The following is a 19,176-nucleotide window of genomic DNA, read 5'->3' on the forward strand; positions in this document are numbered from 1 at the left end:
GGGCAAAAGTCATTTAGGCAGGTTACCTTGGAGCTTTTGGGAACAGGGACAATGGTGGTCACTTTGAAACGTATTAGGATAACAGCTGCAGCACCCCCTGAAAAATCGGAATAAAAAATATATTAATCCATAAATATATACAGTGCTGCTTGAAAGTATGTGAAGCCTACAGGGCTGGTCATTATTTTGCTATAAAATATTAAAATAAACATAAAATCCTTATCTAAACCCCAATTCGTAATAAAGACATTCCAAGTCAGTGACAGAAACAAAAAAATATGATATATTTTCATTGTTTATTTAACAAAAGTGGTTTATTTAACAGAAACTCAGATTTGATGTGTACAAAAATATGTGAACCCCTTTAGTCAATAGCTTGTGGTACCTCCATTAGCAGCAATCATCTTGGACTAAATGTCTCCTATAGCCAGTAATCAGTCTCTGACATCTGTTTTTAGGGATTTTTGCCCACTCCTCCTTACAGAACTCAGCCAATTGAGTGAGGTTTGATGGGTCTGGCATGAACTGCCCGCTTCAGGTCCTGCCACAGTATCTCGATTGGATTTAGGTCAGGACTTTGACTTGACCAATCCAAAACACAAATCTTCTTTCTCCTGAGCCAGTTTTTGGTAGATTTGCTTGAATGCTTTGGGTTGTTGTCTTGTTGGAAGACCCATTTTCAGGCCAGCATTAGCTCCTTGACTGATGGCCTGACGTTCTGTTCAAGAATCTCCTGGTATACCTCATAATTCATGGTTCCTTTAATGATGTGGACTCGTCCAGGTCCAGAGGAGGAAAAGCAGCCCCAGATCTTGACATTCCCACCAAAGTTATTTTGGTGGTAGGCAGTGTTGGGTTTTTGCCAAACATAGCGGTGTTGATTGTGACCAAAAAGGTCAATTTTGGAAAGTATAGGCCTACTTACAGTATATTCATCATACAGTGTGCCATTGGAAAGATATTTAGTAGCCCACTGTAGCCTATATATATATATATATATATATATATATATATATATATATATATATATATATATATATATATATACAGTGGGGAGAACAAGTATTTGATACACTGCCGATTTTGCAGGTTTTCCTACTTACAAAGCATGTAGAGGTCTGTAATTTTTATCATAGGTACACTTCAACTGTGAGAGACGGAATCTAAAACAAAAATCCAGAAAATCACATTGTATGATTTTTAAGTAATTAATTTGCATTTTATTGCATGACATAAGTATTTGATCACGTACCAACCAGTAAGAATTCCGGCTCTCACAGACCTGTTAGTTTTTCTTTAAGAAGCCCTCCTGTTCTCCACTCATTACCTGTATTAACTGCACCTGTTTGAACTCATTACCTGTATAAAAGACACCTGTCCACACTCAATCAAACAGACTCCAACCTCTCCACAATGGCCAAGACCAGAGAGCTGTGTAAGGACATCAGGGATAAAATGGTAGATCTGCACAAGGCTGGGATGGGCTACAGGACAATAGGCAAGCAGCTTGGTGAGAAGGCAACAACTGTTTGCGCAATTATTAGAAAATGGAAGAAGTTCAAGATGACGGTCAATCACCCTCGGTCTGGGGCTCCATGCAAGATCTCACCTCGTGGGGCATCAATGATCATGAGGAAGGTGAGGGATCAGCCCAGAACTACACGGCAGGACCTGGTCAATGACCTGAAGAGAGCTGGGACCACAGTCTGAAAGAAAACCATTAGTAACACATTACGCCGTCATGGATTAAAATCCTGCAGCGCACGCAAGGTCCCCCTGCTCAAGCCAGCGCATGTCCAGGCCCGTCTGAAGTTTGCCAATGACCATCTGGATGATCCAGAGGAGGAATGGGAGAAGGTCATGTGGTCTGATGAGACCAAAATATAGCTTTTTGGTCTAAACTCCACTCGCCGTGTTTGGAGGAAGAAGAAGGATGAGTACAACCCCAAGAACACCATCCCAACCGTGAAGCATGGAGGTGGAAACATCATTCTTTGGGGATGCTTTTCTGCAAAGGGGACAGGACAACTGCACCGTATTGAGGGGAGGATGGATGGGGCCATGTATCGCGAGATCTTGGCCAACAACCTCCTTCCCTCAGGAAGAGCATTGAAGATGGGTCGTGGCTGGGTCTTCCAGCATGACAATGACCCGAAACACACAGCCAGGGCAACTAAGGAGTGGCTCCGTAAGAAGTTGTCCTTGTTCTCCCCACTGTATATATATACTGTATATACTGAACAAAAATATAAACATGACATGTAAAGTGTTGGTTGCATTTTTCATGAGCTGAAATAAAAGATCCCAGAAATGTTCCATACATTTTCCAAAAAGCAGTTTTCTCTCAGATTTTGTGCACAAATTTGTATACATCCCTGTTAGAGAGCATTTCTCCTTTGCCAAGATAATCCATCCACCTGACAGGTGTGGCATATCAAGAAGCTGATTAAATAGCATGATCATAACACAGGTGCACCTTGTGCTGGGGACAATAAAACGCCACTCTAAAATGTACAGTTTTGTCACTCAACACAATGCCAGAGATATCTCCAGTTTTGAGGGAGCATGCAATTGGCACGCTGACTGCAGGAATGTCCAACAGAGCTATTGCCAGATAATTTAATGTTAATTTCTCTACCATAAGCCGCCTCCAACGTCGTATTAGAGAATTTGGCAGTACATCAACTGGCCTCACATCCGCAGACCACGTGTAACAATGCCAGCCCAGGACCTCCACATCGGGCTTCTTCACCTGCGGGATTGTCTGAGGAGGGGGAGGAGGGGGAGGAGGAGGGTGCTGAGGAGTATTTCTGTCTTTAATAAAACCCCTTTGTGTGGAAAAACTCATTCTGATTGGCTGGGCCTGGCTCCCCAGTGGGTGGACCTGGCTCCCAAGTGGGTGGGCCTACCCATGGCTGCCCAATCTATAGATTAGGGCCTAATGAATTTATTTCAATTGACAGATTTCCTTAAATGAACTGTAAATGAGTAAAATCTTTGTAAATGTTGCGTTTATATTTTTGTTCAGTATATACACTGCTCAAAAAAAGAAAAGGAACACTTAAACAACACAATGTAACTCCAAGTCAATCACACTAATGTGAAATCAAACTGTCCACTTAGGAAGCAACACTGATTGACAATACATTTCACATGCTGTTGTGCAAATGGAATAGACAACAGGTGGAAATTATAGGCAATTAGCAAGACACCCCCAATAAAGGACTGTTTTGCAGGTGGTGACCACAGACCACTTCTCAGTTCCTATGCTTCCTGGCTGATGTTTTGGTCACTTTTGAATGCTGGCGGTGCTTTCACTCTAGTGGTAGCATGAGATGGAGTCTACAACCCACACAAGTGGCTCAGGTAGTGCAGCTCATCCAGGATGGCACATCAATACGAGCTGTGGCAAGAAGGTTTGCTGTGTCTGTCAGCGTAGTGTCCAGAGCATGGAGGCGCTACCAGGAGACAGGCCAGTACATCAGGAGACGTGGAGGAGGCCGTAGGAGGGCAACAACCCAGCAGCAGGCTGCTACCTCCGCCTTTGTGCAAGGAGGAGCAGGAGGAGCACTGCCAGAGCCCTGCAAAATGACCTCCAGCAGGCCACAAATGTGCAAGTGTCTGCTCAAACGGTCAGAAACAGACTCCATGAGGGTGGTATGAGGGCCCAACGTCCACAGGTGGGGGTTGTGCTTACAGCCCAACACCGTGCAGGACGTTTGGCATTTGCCAGAGAACACCAAGATTGGCAAATTCGCCACTGGCGCCCTGTGCTCTTCACAGATTAAAGCAGGTTCACACTGAGCACGTGACAGACGTGACAGAGTCTGGAGACGCCGTGGAGAACGTTCTGCTGCCTGCAACATCCTCCAGCATGACCGGTTTGGCGGTGGGTCAGTCATGGTGTGGGGTGGCATTTCTTTGGGGGGCCGCACAGCCCTCCATGTGCTCGCCAGAGGTAGCCTGACTGCCATTAGGTACCGAGATGAGATCCTCAGACCCCTTGTGAGACCATATGCTGGTGCGGTTGGCCCTGGGTTCCTCCTAATGCAAGACAATGCTAGACCACATGTGGCTGGAGTGTGTCAGCAGTTCCTGCAAGAGGAAGGCATTGATGCTATGGACTGGCCCTCCCGTTCCCCAGACCTGAATCCAATTGCGCACATCTGGGACATCATGTCTCGCTCCATCCACCAACGCCACGTTGCACCACAGACTGTCCAGGAGTTGGCGGATGCTTTAGTCCAGGTCTGGGAGGAGATCCCTCAGGAGACCATCCGCCACCTCATCAGGAGCATGCCCAGGCATTGTAGGGAGGTCATACAGGCACGTGGAGGCCACACACACTACTGAGCCTCATTTTGACTTGTTTTAAGGACATTACATCAAAGTTGGATCAGCCTGTAGTGTGGTTTTCCACTTTAATTTTGAGGGTGACTCCAAATCCAGACCTCCATGAGTTGATAAATTTGATTTCCATTGATCATTTTTGTGTGGTTTTGTTGTCAGCACATTCAACTATGTAAAGAAAAAAGTATTTCATAAGATTATTTCATTCATTCAGATCTAGGATGTGTTATTTTAGTGTTCCCTTTTTTTTTTGAGCAGTGTATATTTCCTCCTAATATTGTACAATATGTGTTCTCGCTTCATTGGGCTGGGCTATTCTTTGAATTCAGACCAGATCGTTTTTATTGATCTCAGTTGGTCATTGTCAAAGTAGCCACTCATTATTTATTTTTTTATATCTACGATTTATAGATCAGTCCCTGCCCATTCACCCCGGGAGCTACAGTTTCAGCAAAGCCGCTCTAGTTACTTTCACTTTCCCTGAAAACACGTGGTAAACACTTGGCTGTTCTGATGGGTATTCTCTTCTGCTTCTGAACGGCAGCAGATAATCCAGTATTTGCTTTAGATGGTTTGCTCAAGGTTTGGGGAGATTTGCGACCAGTCAACAACTAAAAACACTGTAATATCATTAATTACAGTTAATGAAAACAAAATTGTACCATTGTCGTCTAATATCCACGAAAATACTTAAGATGGACAGTGAAGGATCTCATGGGAGGTTGTTCATCTGTCGGAACAGCCTGTCTGGCAGCAAACTCTTCGTCTTGTTTGGCTATCGAAAAAAATCCGAAACTCCTATTGGATAATACATCCTTCCGCATGTGAGCGTCAGACTGTTACGCCACAGATAGAACAATAAGTGACATTTTTTTGGGGGGTAATGCTGTTTGATGTTGTGCGTGACCTGACTGTACTTTGCAGCGGATCTGCAACAGCAAACCATACTTTATTCAAGTATTTCGTTCGTGATTTCTTGTCCATAGTCAACATAAAAGGTAAGGCGATCTATAATTTATAACAGTGTTGATGACAGCCTCTATACCAGCTCCTTAGAAAGGAGAAGGAAATTAATTACTTCAAAGCACTTGCAATCTCTGTTTGGAAACGGGGAGGGACCTTTTGTGTTGAGATAGGGTAAATTAGGTGGTGATCCGAAGCTGAAAAACGTGAAGTTGATCGATCCCCGTCGAGGGAGGAGCTGATGTTTTGTATATGACAGTAAAACATGCTTATGATGACTATAAAATGTGTTGGCACCTTAAATTCTTGCACATTTTCGGATAAAATGTATATTTCAACAGTCTGCGCAGGCAAATTTGCCGAACTGCTAAACTTGGAACCAATCACAACTCCCATACATACCCCTCGTGATGAAGGCAGCCAATGGCCTGCTTCTGTCTTCGATGTAAACACAGCCTCTTGTGAAAACGCGAGCTGCTGTCTGGATCAGATAAGCTAGCTCCCAAAGACTGAAATAAGATAAATACACTACATCACCAAAAGTATGTGGATACGACTTCAAATGAGTGGTTTCGGCTATTTCAGCCACACCCGTTGGTGTATAATATCGAGCACACAGCCATGTAATCTCCATAGACAAACATTGGCAGTAGAATGGCCTTACTGAAGAGCTCAGTGACTTTAAACTTGGCACCTTCATAGGATGCCACCTTTCCAACAAGTCAGTTTGTCAAATTCCTGCCCTGGTCAACTGTAAGTGCTGTTATTGGGAAGTGGAAACGTCTAGGAGCAACAACGGCTCAGCTGCGAAGTGGTAGGCCACACAAGCTCATAGGCCACACAAGCTCATCATTCCAAGATGGCGAGGTAGTGCAGTCCTGTTTCTGTCGTGTGTCTGTAAATAGCCTGTAAATACCCTGTTTTTTTGTATTTTTCGTACATATTTCCCTATCAGACTTTTCATCCTTCTACAAAATATACTTTCCTGCAACCCGCCTCACTCAATGTGGAACGGATTCTATTATTGACTTACCTTTTATCTAGAATCTAGAATCTCCAGTTGAAACTAGCTAGCCAGCTAACTAGCTACTTGCTATTAGCCACAGCTAGCGGTGTTTCACCAGATCATTGGATTTTTTCCGCGGGATTAATTTTAATCACTGGACATTGATCACCGGATATTCGGCCAGCCTGCACAGCGCGTTATCGACCCAGAACATATCAGTTTTTCCGCCGGAATCACTGATTCACTGGACCTTTAACTCCGGATTCATCGCTACCAGCTGGCTACAACAAAACGGACGCTGTGGTCTGGCTAATCATCCCGAGCTAGGCCCATCTCCCGGCTCTCTACCTCTCTATCAACCGGACGGGACCACCTAGTGTTGACACGGAGCCCCGCCGATCCTACACGACTGGTCTGCCGACGAAATCGTCTGATGTGGTTACGACGTTAACCACGAAGATTCCATCCATCTGCTAGCCCTGGCCCGTTAGCACACGTTATCCGTGGCCTCTTACTCACTAAACTGAACTAGCTACTGAACTAGCTACTTGCTATTAGCCACAGCTAGCAGTGTTTCACCCAGAATATTGGATTTTTTTCCGCGGGATTAATTTTTAATCACTGGACATTTATCACCGGATATTCGGCCAGTCTGCACAGCGCGTTATCGACCCAGAACATATCAGTTTTTCCGCCGGAATCACTGAATCACTGGACCTTTAACTCCGGATTCATCGCTACCAGCTGGCTACAACAAAACGGACGTAGCACACGCTAGCCGTGGCCTCTTACTCACTAGCGCTTCACCACCGGACCTTATGATAACTCAGCTATACAGCTGATATCTGCTGGACTGTTCCTTTTTACAGTACTACATCCTGTTTATGTTTAGCCTCAGCCCAAACATGGTTAGTTTATTGTTGTTTCGGTTATTTCTAATTGTACTATATCACTGTAGACCCCCCAGCCTAGCTAAACCTGCCTTAGTTAGCTCCTTTGTTCCTCCCCCCATACACTCAGAGACCGACTCAATTGATGCCTCTAGAGATACTATCTCTTTCATTGTTACCCAACGCTTAGGTTTACCTCCACTTTACTCATATCCTTCCATATCCTTGTCTGTACATAATGCCCTGAATCTTTTCTATAACACCCGGAAATCTGCCCCCTTTATTCTATGTACCCAACGCACTAGAAGACCAGTTCTTAAAGCCTTTAGCCGTATCCTTATTCTAGTCCTCCTCTGTTCCTCTGGTGATGTAGAGGCTAACCCAGGCCCTGTAGCCCCCAGTATCACTCCTACTCCCCAGGAGCTATCATTTGATGACTTCTGTAATCGCAAAAGTCTTGGTTTCTTGCACATAAATATCAGAAGTCTACTTCCTAAGTTTGAGTTATTCACTGCGTTAGCACACTCTGCCAACCCTGATGTTCTAGCAGTGTCTGAATCCTGGCTCAGGAAGGCCACCAAAAATTCTGAAATTTCCAACCCCAACTATAACATTTTCCGTCTAGATAGAACTGCCAAAGGGGGGTGGAGTTGCAATCTACTGTAGAGATAGCCTGCAGAGCTCTATCATACTATCCAGGTCTGTGCCCAAACAGTTTGAGCTTCTACTTCTAAAAATCCACCTTTCCAGAAATAAGTCTCTCACTGTTGCCGCTTTGCTACAGACCCCCTCAGCCCCCAGCTGTGCCCTGGACACCATATGTGAATTGATTGCCCCCATTTATCCTCTGAGTTTGTACTGCTTGGTGACCTAAATTGGGATATGCTTAATACCCCAGCCATCCTACAATCCAAGCTAGATGCCCTCAACCTCACGCAAATTATCAACGAACCTACCAGGTACAACCCTAAATCCTTAAACATGGGTACCCTCATAGATATCATCCTGACTAACATACCCTCTAAATACACCTCAGCTGTCTTCAACCAGGATCTCAGCGATCACTGCCTTATTGCCTGCGTCCGTAACGGGTCCGCGGTCAAACGACCACCCCTCATCACTGTCAAACGCTCCCTAAAACACTTTAGCGAGGAGGCCTTCCTAATTGACCTGGCCCAGGTATCCTGGATGGATATAGATCTCATTCCGTCAGTAGAGGATGCCTGGTTGTTCCTTAAAAGTAATTTCCTCTCAATCTTAAATAAACATGCCCCATTCAAAAATACAGAACTAAGAACCGATATAGCCCCTGGTTCTCCTCAGACTTGACTGCCCTTGACCAGCACAAAAACATCCTGTGGCGTACAGCATTAGCATCAAATAGCCCCCGCGATATGCAACTTTTCAGGAAGTTAGGAACCAATATACACAAGCAGTCAGGAAAGCAAAGGCTAACTTTTTCAAACAGAAATTTGCATCCTGTAGCACTAACTCCAAAAAGTTTTGGGACACTGTAAAGTCCATGGAGAATAAGAGCACTTCCTCCCAGCTGCCCACTGCACTGAGGCTAGGAAACACTATCACCACCGATAAATCTACAATAATCGAGAATTTCAACAAGCATTTTGCTACAGCTGGCCATGCTTTCCATCTGGCTACCACTAACCCGGCCACCAACTCTGCACCCTCTGCTGCAACTTGCCCATGCCCCCCGCTTCTCCTTCACACAAATTCAGACAGCTGATGTTTTGAAAGCGCTGCAAAATCTGGACCCCTACAAATCAGCTGGGCTAGACAATCTGGACCCTTTCTTTCTAAAACTAGCCGCCGAAATTGTCGCAACCCCTATTACTAGTCTGTTCAACCTCTCTTTCATAACGTCTGAGATCCCCAGAGATTGGAAAGCTGCCGCGGTCATCCCCCTCTTCAAAGGGGGTGACACTCTAGATCCAAACTGCTACAGACCTATATCCATCCTGCCCTGCCTTTCAAAGTATTCGAAAGCCAAGTTAACAAACAGATCATCGACCATTTCGAATACCACCGTACCTTCTCCGCTATGCAATCCGGTTTCCGAGCTGGTCACGGGTGCACTTCAGCCACGCTCAAGGTCCTAAACGATATTATAACCACGATTGATAATAGACAGTACTGTGCAGCCGTCTTCATCGACCTGGCCAAGGCTTTCGACTCTGTCAACCACCGCATTCTTATTGGCAGACTAAATAGCCTTGGTTTCTCAAATGACTGCCTCGCCTGGTTCACCAACTACTTCTCAGATAGAGTTCAGTGTGTCAAATCGGAGGGCCTGTTGTCTGGACCTATGGCAGTCTCTATGGGGGTGCCACAGGGTTCAATTCTTGGGCCGACACTTTTCTCCGTGTATATCAATGATGTCGCTCTTGCTGCTGGTGACTCTCAGATCCACCTCTACGCAGACGACACCATTTTGTATACATCTGGCCCTTCATTGGACACTGTGTTAACAAACCTCCAAACGAGCTTCAATGCCATACAACAATCCTTCAGTAGCCTTCAACTGCTCTTAAACACTAGTAAAACTAAATGCATGCTTTTCAATCGAACGCTGCTAGCACCCGCCCACCCGACTAGAATCACCACTCTCGACGGGTCTGACCTAGAGTATGTGGACAACTACAAATATCTAGGTGTCTGGTTAGACTGTAAACTCAACTTCCAGACTCACATAAAGAATCTCCAATCCAAAGTTAAATCTAGAATCGGCTTCCTATTTCGCAACAAAGCCTCCTTCACTCATGCTGCCAAACATGCCCTCGTAAAACTGACTATCCTACCGATCCTTGACTTTGGCGATGTCATTTACAAAATAGCCTCCAACACTCTACTCAGCAAATTGGATGTAGTCTATCACAGTGCCATCCGTTTTGTCTCCAAAGCCCCATACACTACCCACCACTGTGACCTGTACGCTCTTGTTGGCTGGTCCTCACTACATGTTCGTCGTCAAACCCACTGGCTCCAGGCCATCTATAAATCACTGCTAGGCAAATCCCCGCCTTATCTTAGCTCATTGGTCACCATTACATTTACATTTTACATTTTAGTCATTTAGCAGACGCTCTTATCCAGAGCGACTTACATATTTTATTTTTTTATACTGGCCCCCTGTGGGAATTGAACCCACAACCCTGGCGTTGCAAACGCCATGCTCTATCAACTGAGCTACATCCCTGCCGGCCATTCCCTCCCCTACCCTGGACGACGCTGGGCCAATTGTGCGCCGCCCATGAGTCTCCCGGTCGCGGCCGGCTGCGACAGAGCCTGGATACGAACCAGGATCTCTAGTGACACAGTTAGCACTGCGATGCAGTGCCTTAGACCACTGCGCCACTCAGGAGACGGAATAGCAGCACCCACCCGTAGTCTGCGCTCCAGCAGGTATATCTCACTGGTCATTCCCAAAGCCAACACCTCCTTTGGCCGCCATTCCTTCCAGTTCTCTGCTGCCAATGACTGGAACGAATTGCAAAAATCTCTGAAGCTGGAGACTCTTATCTCCCTCAATAACTTTAAGCATCAGTTGTCAGAGCACCTTACCGATCACTGCACCTGTACACAGCCCATCTGAAATTAGCCCACCCAACTACCTCATCCCTATATTGTTATTTATTTTGCTATTTTGCACCCCAGTATCTCTATTTGCACATCATCTCTTGCACATCTAGCATTCCAGTGTTAATACTATTGTAATTATTCTGCACTATAGCCTATTTATTGCCTTACCTCCATAACTTGCTACATTTGCACACACTGTATATATATTTTCTGTTGTATTTCTGACTTTATGTTTTTTTTACCCCATATGTAACTCTGTGTTGTTTTTATTGCACTACTTTGCTTTATCTTGGCCAGGTCGCAGTTGTAAATGAGAACCTGTTCTCAACTGGCTTACCTGGTTAAATAAAGGTGAAATAAATAAAAAATAAATAAATAGAATGGGACCGCTGAAGCATGTAAAAATCGTCACTCACTACCGAGTTCCAAACTGCCTCTGAAAGTAACGTCAGCACAATAACAGTTTGTCGGGAGCTTCATTAAATGGGTTTCCATGGCCGAGCAGCCGCACACAAGCCTAAGATCACCATGCGCAATGCCAAGCGTCGGCTGGAGTGGTGTAAAGCTCGCCGCTCTTGGACTCTGGAGCAGTGGAAACGCGTTCTCTGGAGTGATGAATCACGCTTCACCATCTGGCAGTCCGATGGATGAATCTAGGTTAGGCGGATGGCAGGAGAACGCTACCTGCCCCAATGCATAGTGCCAACTGTAATGTTTGGTGGAGGAGGAATAATAGGCTGGGGCTGTTTTTCATGGTTCGGGCTAGGCCCCTTAGTTCCAGTGAAGGGAAACCTTAACGCAACAGCATACAATGACATTCTAGACGATTCTGTGCTTCCAACTTTGTGGCAACAGTTTGGGGAAGGCCCTTTCCTGTTTCATCATGACAATGCCCCCGTGCACAAAGCGTGGTCCAGAAATGGTTTGTTGAGATCAGTGTGGAAGAACTTGACTGGCCTGCACAGAGCCCTGACCTCAACCCCATCGAACACCTGTGGGATGAGTTGGAACGCCGACTGCAAGCCAGGCCTAATCGCCCAACATCAGTGCCCTACCTCATTAATGCTCTTGTGGCTGAATGGAAGCAAGTCCTCGCAGCAATGTTCCAACATCTAGTGGAAAGCCTTCCCAGACGAGTGGAGGCTGTTATAGCAGCAAAGGGGGGGGACCAACAACATATTAATGCCCATGATTTTGGAAGGAGATATTCGAGACAGGTGTCCACATACCTTTGGTCATGTAGTGTATCTGTTTTCGAGTGCACGTGAAATATTCAGCATGCAATACGAATGGTCTTGATCGTATGAAGAGGTAACCATTTAGCCAATTTATAAAAAAGCTAGCCAACTACTGTAAATGTTAATTTGTGTTTCATTAGCTATTTCTCTGTCAGTGAATTCCATTTTTTAATCATGTTTTGGCATGTCTATGTCTCATTTCAAGTAACTAGCTGCAGGCTTAAATAAACTTTCAATCATATACTTTGCATAGAAACTCAAATAAAAGCATGTAGATAGAAAGGTGTGTGTATACAGGCTATGCAATACAGATTGCTTAGCCTACACATATAGCATATCTTGCAATACAATCTTCTCTAAAAACAGTACAATGTGCTCTGTAGTAAGAGTCCCGTGTAGCTCATTTGGTAGAGCATGGCGCTTGCAACGCCAGGGTTGTGGGTTCGTTTCCCACGGGGGACCAGAATGAAAAAATGCATGCACTCACTAACTGTAAGTCGCTCTGGATAAGAGCGTCTGCTAAATGACTAAAATGTAAAATAACCAGAGTTTGAGTTCTAAACCAGATGAGTTCTCAAATAGCAGCTGCCCAATACAATGGTGGGCGTGCATCAAATCAAATTGTATTTGTCACATGGGCCGAATACAACAGGTGTAGACCTTAACGTGAAATGCTTACTTACAAGCCCTTAACCAACAATGCAGTTTTAAGAAAAATAAGAGTTAAGAAAATGTTTACTAAATAAACCAAAGCAAAAAAAAGAAGAGGAACAATAAGGAGGCTATATACAGGGGGTACCGGTACCGAGTCAATGTGCGGGGCACCGGTTAGTTGAGGTGATTGAGGTAATATGTACATGTAGGTAGGGTTAAAGTGACTATGCATAGATAATAAACAGAGAGTAGCAGCAGCATAAAAAAGGGGGGATTCAATGCAAATATTCCAGGTATCCATTTGATTAGCTGTTCAGCAGTCTTATGGCTTGGGGGTAGAAGCTGTTAAGAAGCCTTTTGGACCTAGACTTGGCACTCCGGTGCCACTTGCCGTGCGGTAGCAGAGAGAACGGTCTATGACTAGTGTGGCTGGAGTCTTTGGCAATTTTCAGGGGCTTCCTCTGACACCGCCTGATATAGAGGTCTTGAATGGCAGGAAGCTTGGCCCCAGTGATGTACTGGGCCGTACGCACTACCCTCTCTAGCACCTTGCGGTCGGAGGCTGAGCAGTTGCCATACCAGACAGTGATGCAACCAGTCAGGATGCTGTCAATGGTGCAGCTGTATAACTAACTTTTTGAGGATCTGAGGGCCCATGCCAACTCTTTTCAGTCTCCTGAGGGGGAATAGGCGTTGTTGTGCCCTCTTCAAGACTGTCTTGGTGTGTTCGGGCCATGACAGTTTGTTGGTGATGTGGACACCAAGGAACCTGAAACTGCTCTACTACAGCTCCGTCGATGAGAATGGGAGCGTGCTCAACCCTCCTTTTCCTGTAGTCCACGATCGTCTCATTTTTCTTGATCACGTTGAGGGAGAGGGGGTGACACTCTTCAAAGGGGGTGACACTCTAGATCCAAACTGCTACAGACCTATATCCATCCTGCCCTGCCTTTCAAAAGTATTTGAAAGCCAAGTTAACAAACAGATCACCGACCATTTCGAATACCACCGTACCTTCTCCGCTATGCAATCCGGTTTCCGAGCTGGTCACGGGTGCACTTCAGCCACGCTCAAGGTCCTAAACGATATTATAACCGTGATTGATAATAGACAGTACTGTGCAGCCGTCTTCATCGACCTGGCCAAGGCTTTCGACTCTGTCAACCACCGCATTCTTATTGGCAGACTAAATAGCCTTGGTTTCTCAAATGACTGCCTCGCCTGGTTCACCAACTACTTCTCAGATAGAGTTCAGTGTGTCAAATCGGAGGGCCTGTTGTCTGGACCTATGGCTGTCTCTATGGGGGTGCCACAGGGTTCAATTCTTGGGCCGACACTTTTCTCCGTGTATATCAATGATGTCGCTCTTGCTGCTGGTGACTCTCAGATCCACCTCTACGCAGACGACACCATTTTGTATACATCTGGCCCTTCATTGGACACTGTGTTAACAAACCTCCAAACGAGCTTCAATGCCATTCAACAATCCTTCAGTAGCCTCCAACTGCTCTTAAACACTAGTACAACTAAATGCATGCTTTTCAATCGAACGCTGCTGGCACCCGCCCACCCGACTAGAATCACCACTCTCGACGGGTCTGACCTAGAGTATGTGGACAACTACAAATACCTAGGTGTCTGGTTAGACTGTAAACTCAACTTCCAGACTCACATAAAGAATCTCCAATCCAAAGTTAAATCTAGAATCGGCTTCCTATTTCGCAACAAAGCCTCCTTCACTCATGCTGCCAAACATGCCCTCGTAAAACTGACTATCCTACCGATCCTTGACTTCGGCGATGTCATTTACAAAATAGCCTCCAACACTCTACTCAGCAAATTGGATGTAGTCTATCACAGTGCCATCCGTTTTGTCTCCAAAGCCCCATACACTACCCACCACTGTGACCTGTACGCTCTTGTTGGCTGGTCCTCACTACATGTTCGTCGTCAAACCCACTGGCTCCAGGCCATCTATAAATCACTGCTAGGCAAATCCCCGCCTTATCTTAGCTCATTGGTCACCATAGCAGCACCCACCCGTAGTCTGCGCTCCAGCAGGTATATCTCACTGGTCATTCCCAAAGCCAACATCTCCTTTGGCCGCCATTCCTTCCAGTTCTCTGCTGCCAATGACTGGAACGAATTGCAAAAATCTCTGAAGCTGGAGACTCTTATCTCCCTCAATAACTTTAAGCATCAGTTGTCAGAGCACCTTACCGATCACTGCACCTGTACACAGCCCATCTGAAATTAGCCCACCCAACTACCTCATCCCTATATTGTTATTTATTTTGCTCTTTTGCACCCCAGTATCTCTATTTGCACATAATCTCTTGCACATTTAGCATTCCAGTGTTAATACTATTGTAATTATTCTGCACTATAGCCTATTTATTGCCTTACCTCCATAACTTGCTACATTTGCACACACTGTATATATATTTTCTGTTGTATTTTTGACTTTATGTTTTTTACCCCATATGTAACTCTGTGTTGTTTTTATTGCACTGCTTTGCTTTATCTTGGCCAGGTCGCAGTTGTAAATGAGAACCTGTTCTCAACTGGCTTACCTGGTTAAATAAAGGTGAAATAAAAATAAATAAAAAAGAGGTTGTTGTCCTGGCACCACACTGCCAGGTCTCTGACATCCTCCCTATAGGCTGTCTATTCAGTGTCGGTGATCAGGCCTACCACCGTTGTGTCGTTGGCAAACTTAATGATGGTGTTGGAGTCGTGCTTGGCCACACAGTCATGAGTGAACAGGGAGTACAGGAGGGAACTAAGCATGCACCCCTGAGGGGCCCCCGTGTTGAGGATCATCGTGGCAGATGTGTTGTTGCCTACCCTTACCACCCGTCAGGAAGTCCAGGATCCAGTTGCAGAGGGAGGTGTTTAGTCCCAGGGTCCTTAGTTTAGTGATGAGCTTTGAGGGCACTATGGTGTTGAACGCTGAGCTCTATAATGTTGGATGCATTGCAATATAAGGTATGGAGAATGATAAAGAGAATGATAGAGCCTGTAGGATTATAGAAAAAGCAGTTCATAAATTGTTTGAGTTTCAAATACTAGATGTTCAGTGAATGTGAGTATATCTAGGTGGTTTAAATTAACATTCCCACTAACCTTCTAAAAGATGACGGTGCCAAAATCGAATTATAATGTACATTTCATGCATGTACATTTCAACAAAGAACACAATCACAAATAGTGTTTCACCATTTATTGGGTATGGAGACAAATAGCAAAGGTGGCTTAGGGAGTATTTGAAGTATCTAAATATAGTGTAACCTACCAATCAATATAGGCTAAATCAAGTACTGTGGAGGGTTGCAGTCCAGAAATTAGAGCTTTACCATCTATGCCAAAAGCCTGGGCCTCTGATAGAGATTGTAGAACTGTCATCAGCGCATGATTCAGTATTCCCCCTTCTCTGTAGGAGCATTTGTGTGCCCAGGCCCCATAGGCGTATCAAAGATCCCACCCTGGTCACTAATGTAGCTGACCGATGTAGAGAGAGACAAGTACCTTAGCAGAATGCAATCTAAAGCTTGTGTGGTCTAGAGACGAGAGCTCTACCGTCTATGGTAAAAGCCTGGGCTGCTGACGGGGATGATATAATTCTCCCCACTGCATGTTACAATAGTAAAATAATCAGTTTGTCATGTGTGAAACTGATTCTACATTGAATTTAGTCTTTGAGATGCTCAAACAAGCATGTGTATCTGTAGTTGGTGTTCTTCAACTCTAAAATGCACTAGACTGTGTAAGACAACCCACAAAGAAAAGACAGGCAAATGCATATGTGGTCTCAATGTCTAAATAGTGACGGACAGCAGGGATAGTTCAAATGGCAGGACTTGGTGAATAGATCATAGGAGACAAAAGTGAGAGACAATAATGAATAAAGATGCTCAAACAAGTACATGTATCTGTAGTGGGTGTGCTTCAACTCTAAAATGCGCTAAACTGTCCAAGACAAAATCCACAAAGAAAAGACAACAGGCAAATGCATATGTGATCCCAATGTCTAAATAGTGACGGCAGGGCTAGTTCAAACTGCAGTAGGATGGTTCTCCTCACAGGTCCGTGAATCAGCCCATGCTTGGTGAATAGCACTTGTTGATCTCTGGGAGCAGTACACAGGAGAGCTGAACAGATAATGTGAGACAAAAGTGGGAGACCAGAATGGATCAAATAAATCACAGCAAAGGAATGTATTTTGTGAGCTACAAAATGAACATCCTGACTTTTGAGGCAGGCAGGGTGCTCTGCAATCATCCTAGTCCAACTATTGACAGGGATAATGTGCCATTTCGTATTTGTCAGTATCAATGAAATTAGTAAGTCCTGCCTTGATGACTATTAGATTTACACTACTTGTCCTATAGATTTTTGTAGTCTTAAATTATTACTTTGAATAAACTGATAGCTAAAACGCTCCTTGTCCCGGAATGACATGCTAGCTAGTGATAAAGCTACAGTATCTGCTCCTGCTAGCTAGCAACATATTTGCTTGTTGTACCTAGCTAGCTAGCTAACTAGCAAGCTAGCTACATTACTAAGGTTGCTGGGTTCTAAGTTGGGAGTCGTTTTACAGCTTGCATTGATGGTATCATGTTTCTATAACTAAATAGTTCTAAATAAATAAAGACTTTACCTGATAGCAGTTTGTCGGATGAAGATTGCTCTCAAGATGTCACCAGCTGTCTACTACCTTAGATACGGATAATGTGATTGGCAGACGGGATCAGCAGAGATAGTACCATGGATAGTACACAAGTTTTGATTGGTTTACAGTTTAGTACTCTGCGACGTTTGCCTGTCCAGCTAGCGAACATAAAAGTACATATTTACATTTTTGTGTTCAGAATAAATAAATACACACTATGTAAAAACCAGCTCCTCCCTCGACAGAGATTGATCATCTCGAAAACTAAAGCAGATCCTGTAGCTTTCTACGGCCCATCATCTAAATGGGTTAGTTGATACAGGTCATATTGTAACCAAATACACGTCTCAATCTTAGACAATATTCATATCTTAATTTATTTCGTTGGCTCATTACATAGCTCTCTGTTACTTCTCCTTGATCAGATGGCCCAGTGGTGCCAGCTGCAACTACTGGAGTCTAAATACCTGGAGCAGGTCGACCAGCTCTATGATGACTCCTTCCCCATGGACATCAGACAGTACCTCAGCAAGTGGATTGAGAGCATTGACTGGTAAGCAGTGATGGTAGGAGAGTGTCTGCTGTATTTAATGAATAAATAAAGATTGACTCTCTACTGTAGTCTATTCATCTCCTTCATCCGATATCTTCCCCTGTGATTGAAACCCTGTAGGGAAAATGTGGCTGTTCAGGACTCCTTAGCAACAGTACGTTTCCATGACCTGCTAGCCCAGCTGGATGACCAACACAGCCGCTTCGCCCTGGAGAACAACTTCCTGCTACAACACAACATCCGCAAGATCAAGAGAAACCTCCAGGTATAGTATGAGCTCAGTCACATCTTTACCAGTGGCCTTCCATACTGTATTGCTTGTATGTTACAGTAATTATCTATAATAACTTTTTTTATTCTGGAAGATTTTGATTTGTAATTCGTTTTTAATGTATGACCCCAGTGTCTGAGTTGTTTTTGGGGTTTATAGTAATAAAGTACACACTTTCACAGGACCACTTTCAGGAGGACCCTGTTCACATGGCCATGATCATCTCCAGAAACCTGAAGGAGGAGCAGAGGATTCTGGCTGCTGCCAAAAGCATAGAGGTGCCCTACATTGACTTGTATTGACATACATTGTAATTAACAAAATCACCACACGTCTTTCTCTATCCATGCTGTCAGATATTGTAGATGATCCATAACTGTATATTGGAGCGTTTACATGCTTTAACTGTGCAGTTAAATGAACAGTATTTTCTTCTCAGACTGACAGAGAAAACACACACACTAGCATGGTTCTGGAGAAACAAAAGCTGGACAACAAAGTCAAAGACATGAAAAACAAGGTTCAGGTGAGTTAACATTTCCATCATACACTATATGTTGATTGTTTCCTGGTGGAACAAGTCCATCATTGATTTTCAGTACATATTCATGCATGTCAGGTTTGTCATCTATCTGATCCAACACGTTTATCTCACTTGCTAGGAAGCGGATCAGAATATAAAGTCTCTGGAATACCTTCAAGACGAACATGACTTTAAGCTAAATACTCTTAAGAACAGAGGTGAGGTGATTTATTCTCAATCTGTAATAGATCATCATCTATTTACAGGACTCTGTGTTTCAAGTATAGTCCGTAAGTGAATGTTTTTCCTTCTCTCACTTTAGAACATGAAATTAACGGGCTGACACCGAAACAGCTGGAACATGAGAAGCTGCTGATTGTAGAGATGTGTTTCAAGCTGAAGTTCAAGAGAGGGGTAAGAGGGGTCTGAGGGGTCATGATGAGGCTAAACAGTGACATT

At 44.4% G+C, this 19,176-nt stretch overlaps 1 protein-coding gene across 1 annotated transcript; it reads left to right on the forward strand.

Moving 5' to 3' along the window:
• The first annotated feature begins 5,184 nt into the window (after window positions 1-5,184).
• LOC123488012 (signal transducer and activator of transcription 1-alpha/beta-like) lies at window positions 5,185-19,146 on the forward strand. Its single transcript, XM_045219053.1, has 7 exons — window positions 5,185-5,348; window positions 17,796-17,923; window positions 18,044-18,188; window positions 18,377-18,472; window positions 18,634-18,720; window positions 18,857-18,935; window positions 19,040-19,146. The coding sequence occupies exons 2-7, from the start codon at window positions 17,796-17,798 to the stop codon at window positions 19,144-19,146; spliced, it is 642 nt and encodes a 213-aa protein (XP_045074988.1). The 5' UTR covers window positions 5,185-5,348.
• The last annotated feature ends 30 nt before the right edge of the window (window positions 19,147-19,176 follow it).

This window comes from Coregonus clupeaformis, unplaced genomic scaffold, assembly GCF_020615455.1.
Source record: "Coregonus clupeaformis isolate EN_2021a unplaced genomic scaffold, ASM2061545v1 scaf2014, whole genome shotgun sequence".
Lineage (NCBI taxonomy): Eukaryota > Metazoa > Chordata > Actinopteri > Salmoniformes > Salmonidae > Coregonus > Coregonus clupeaformis.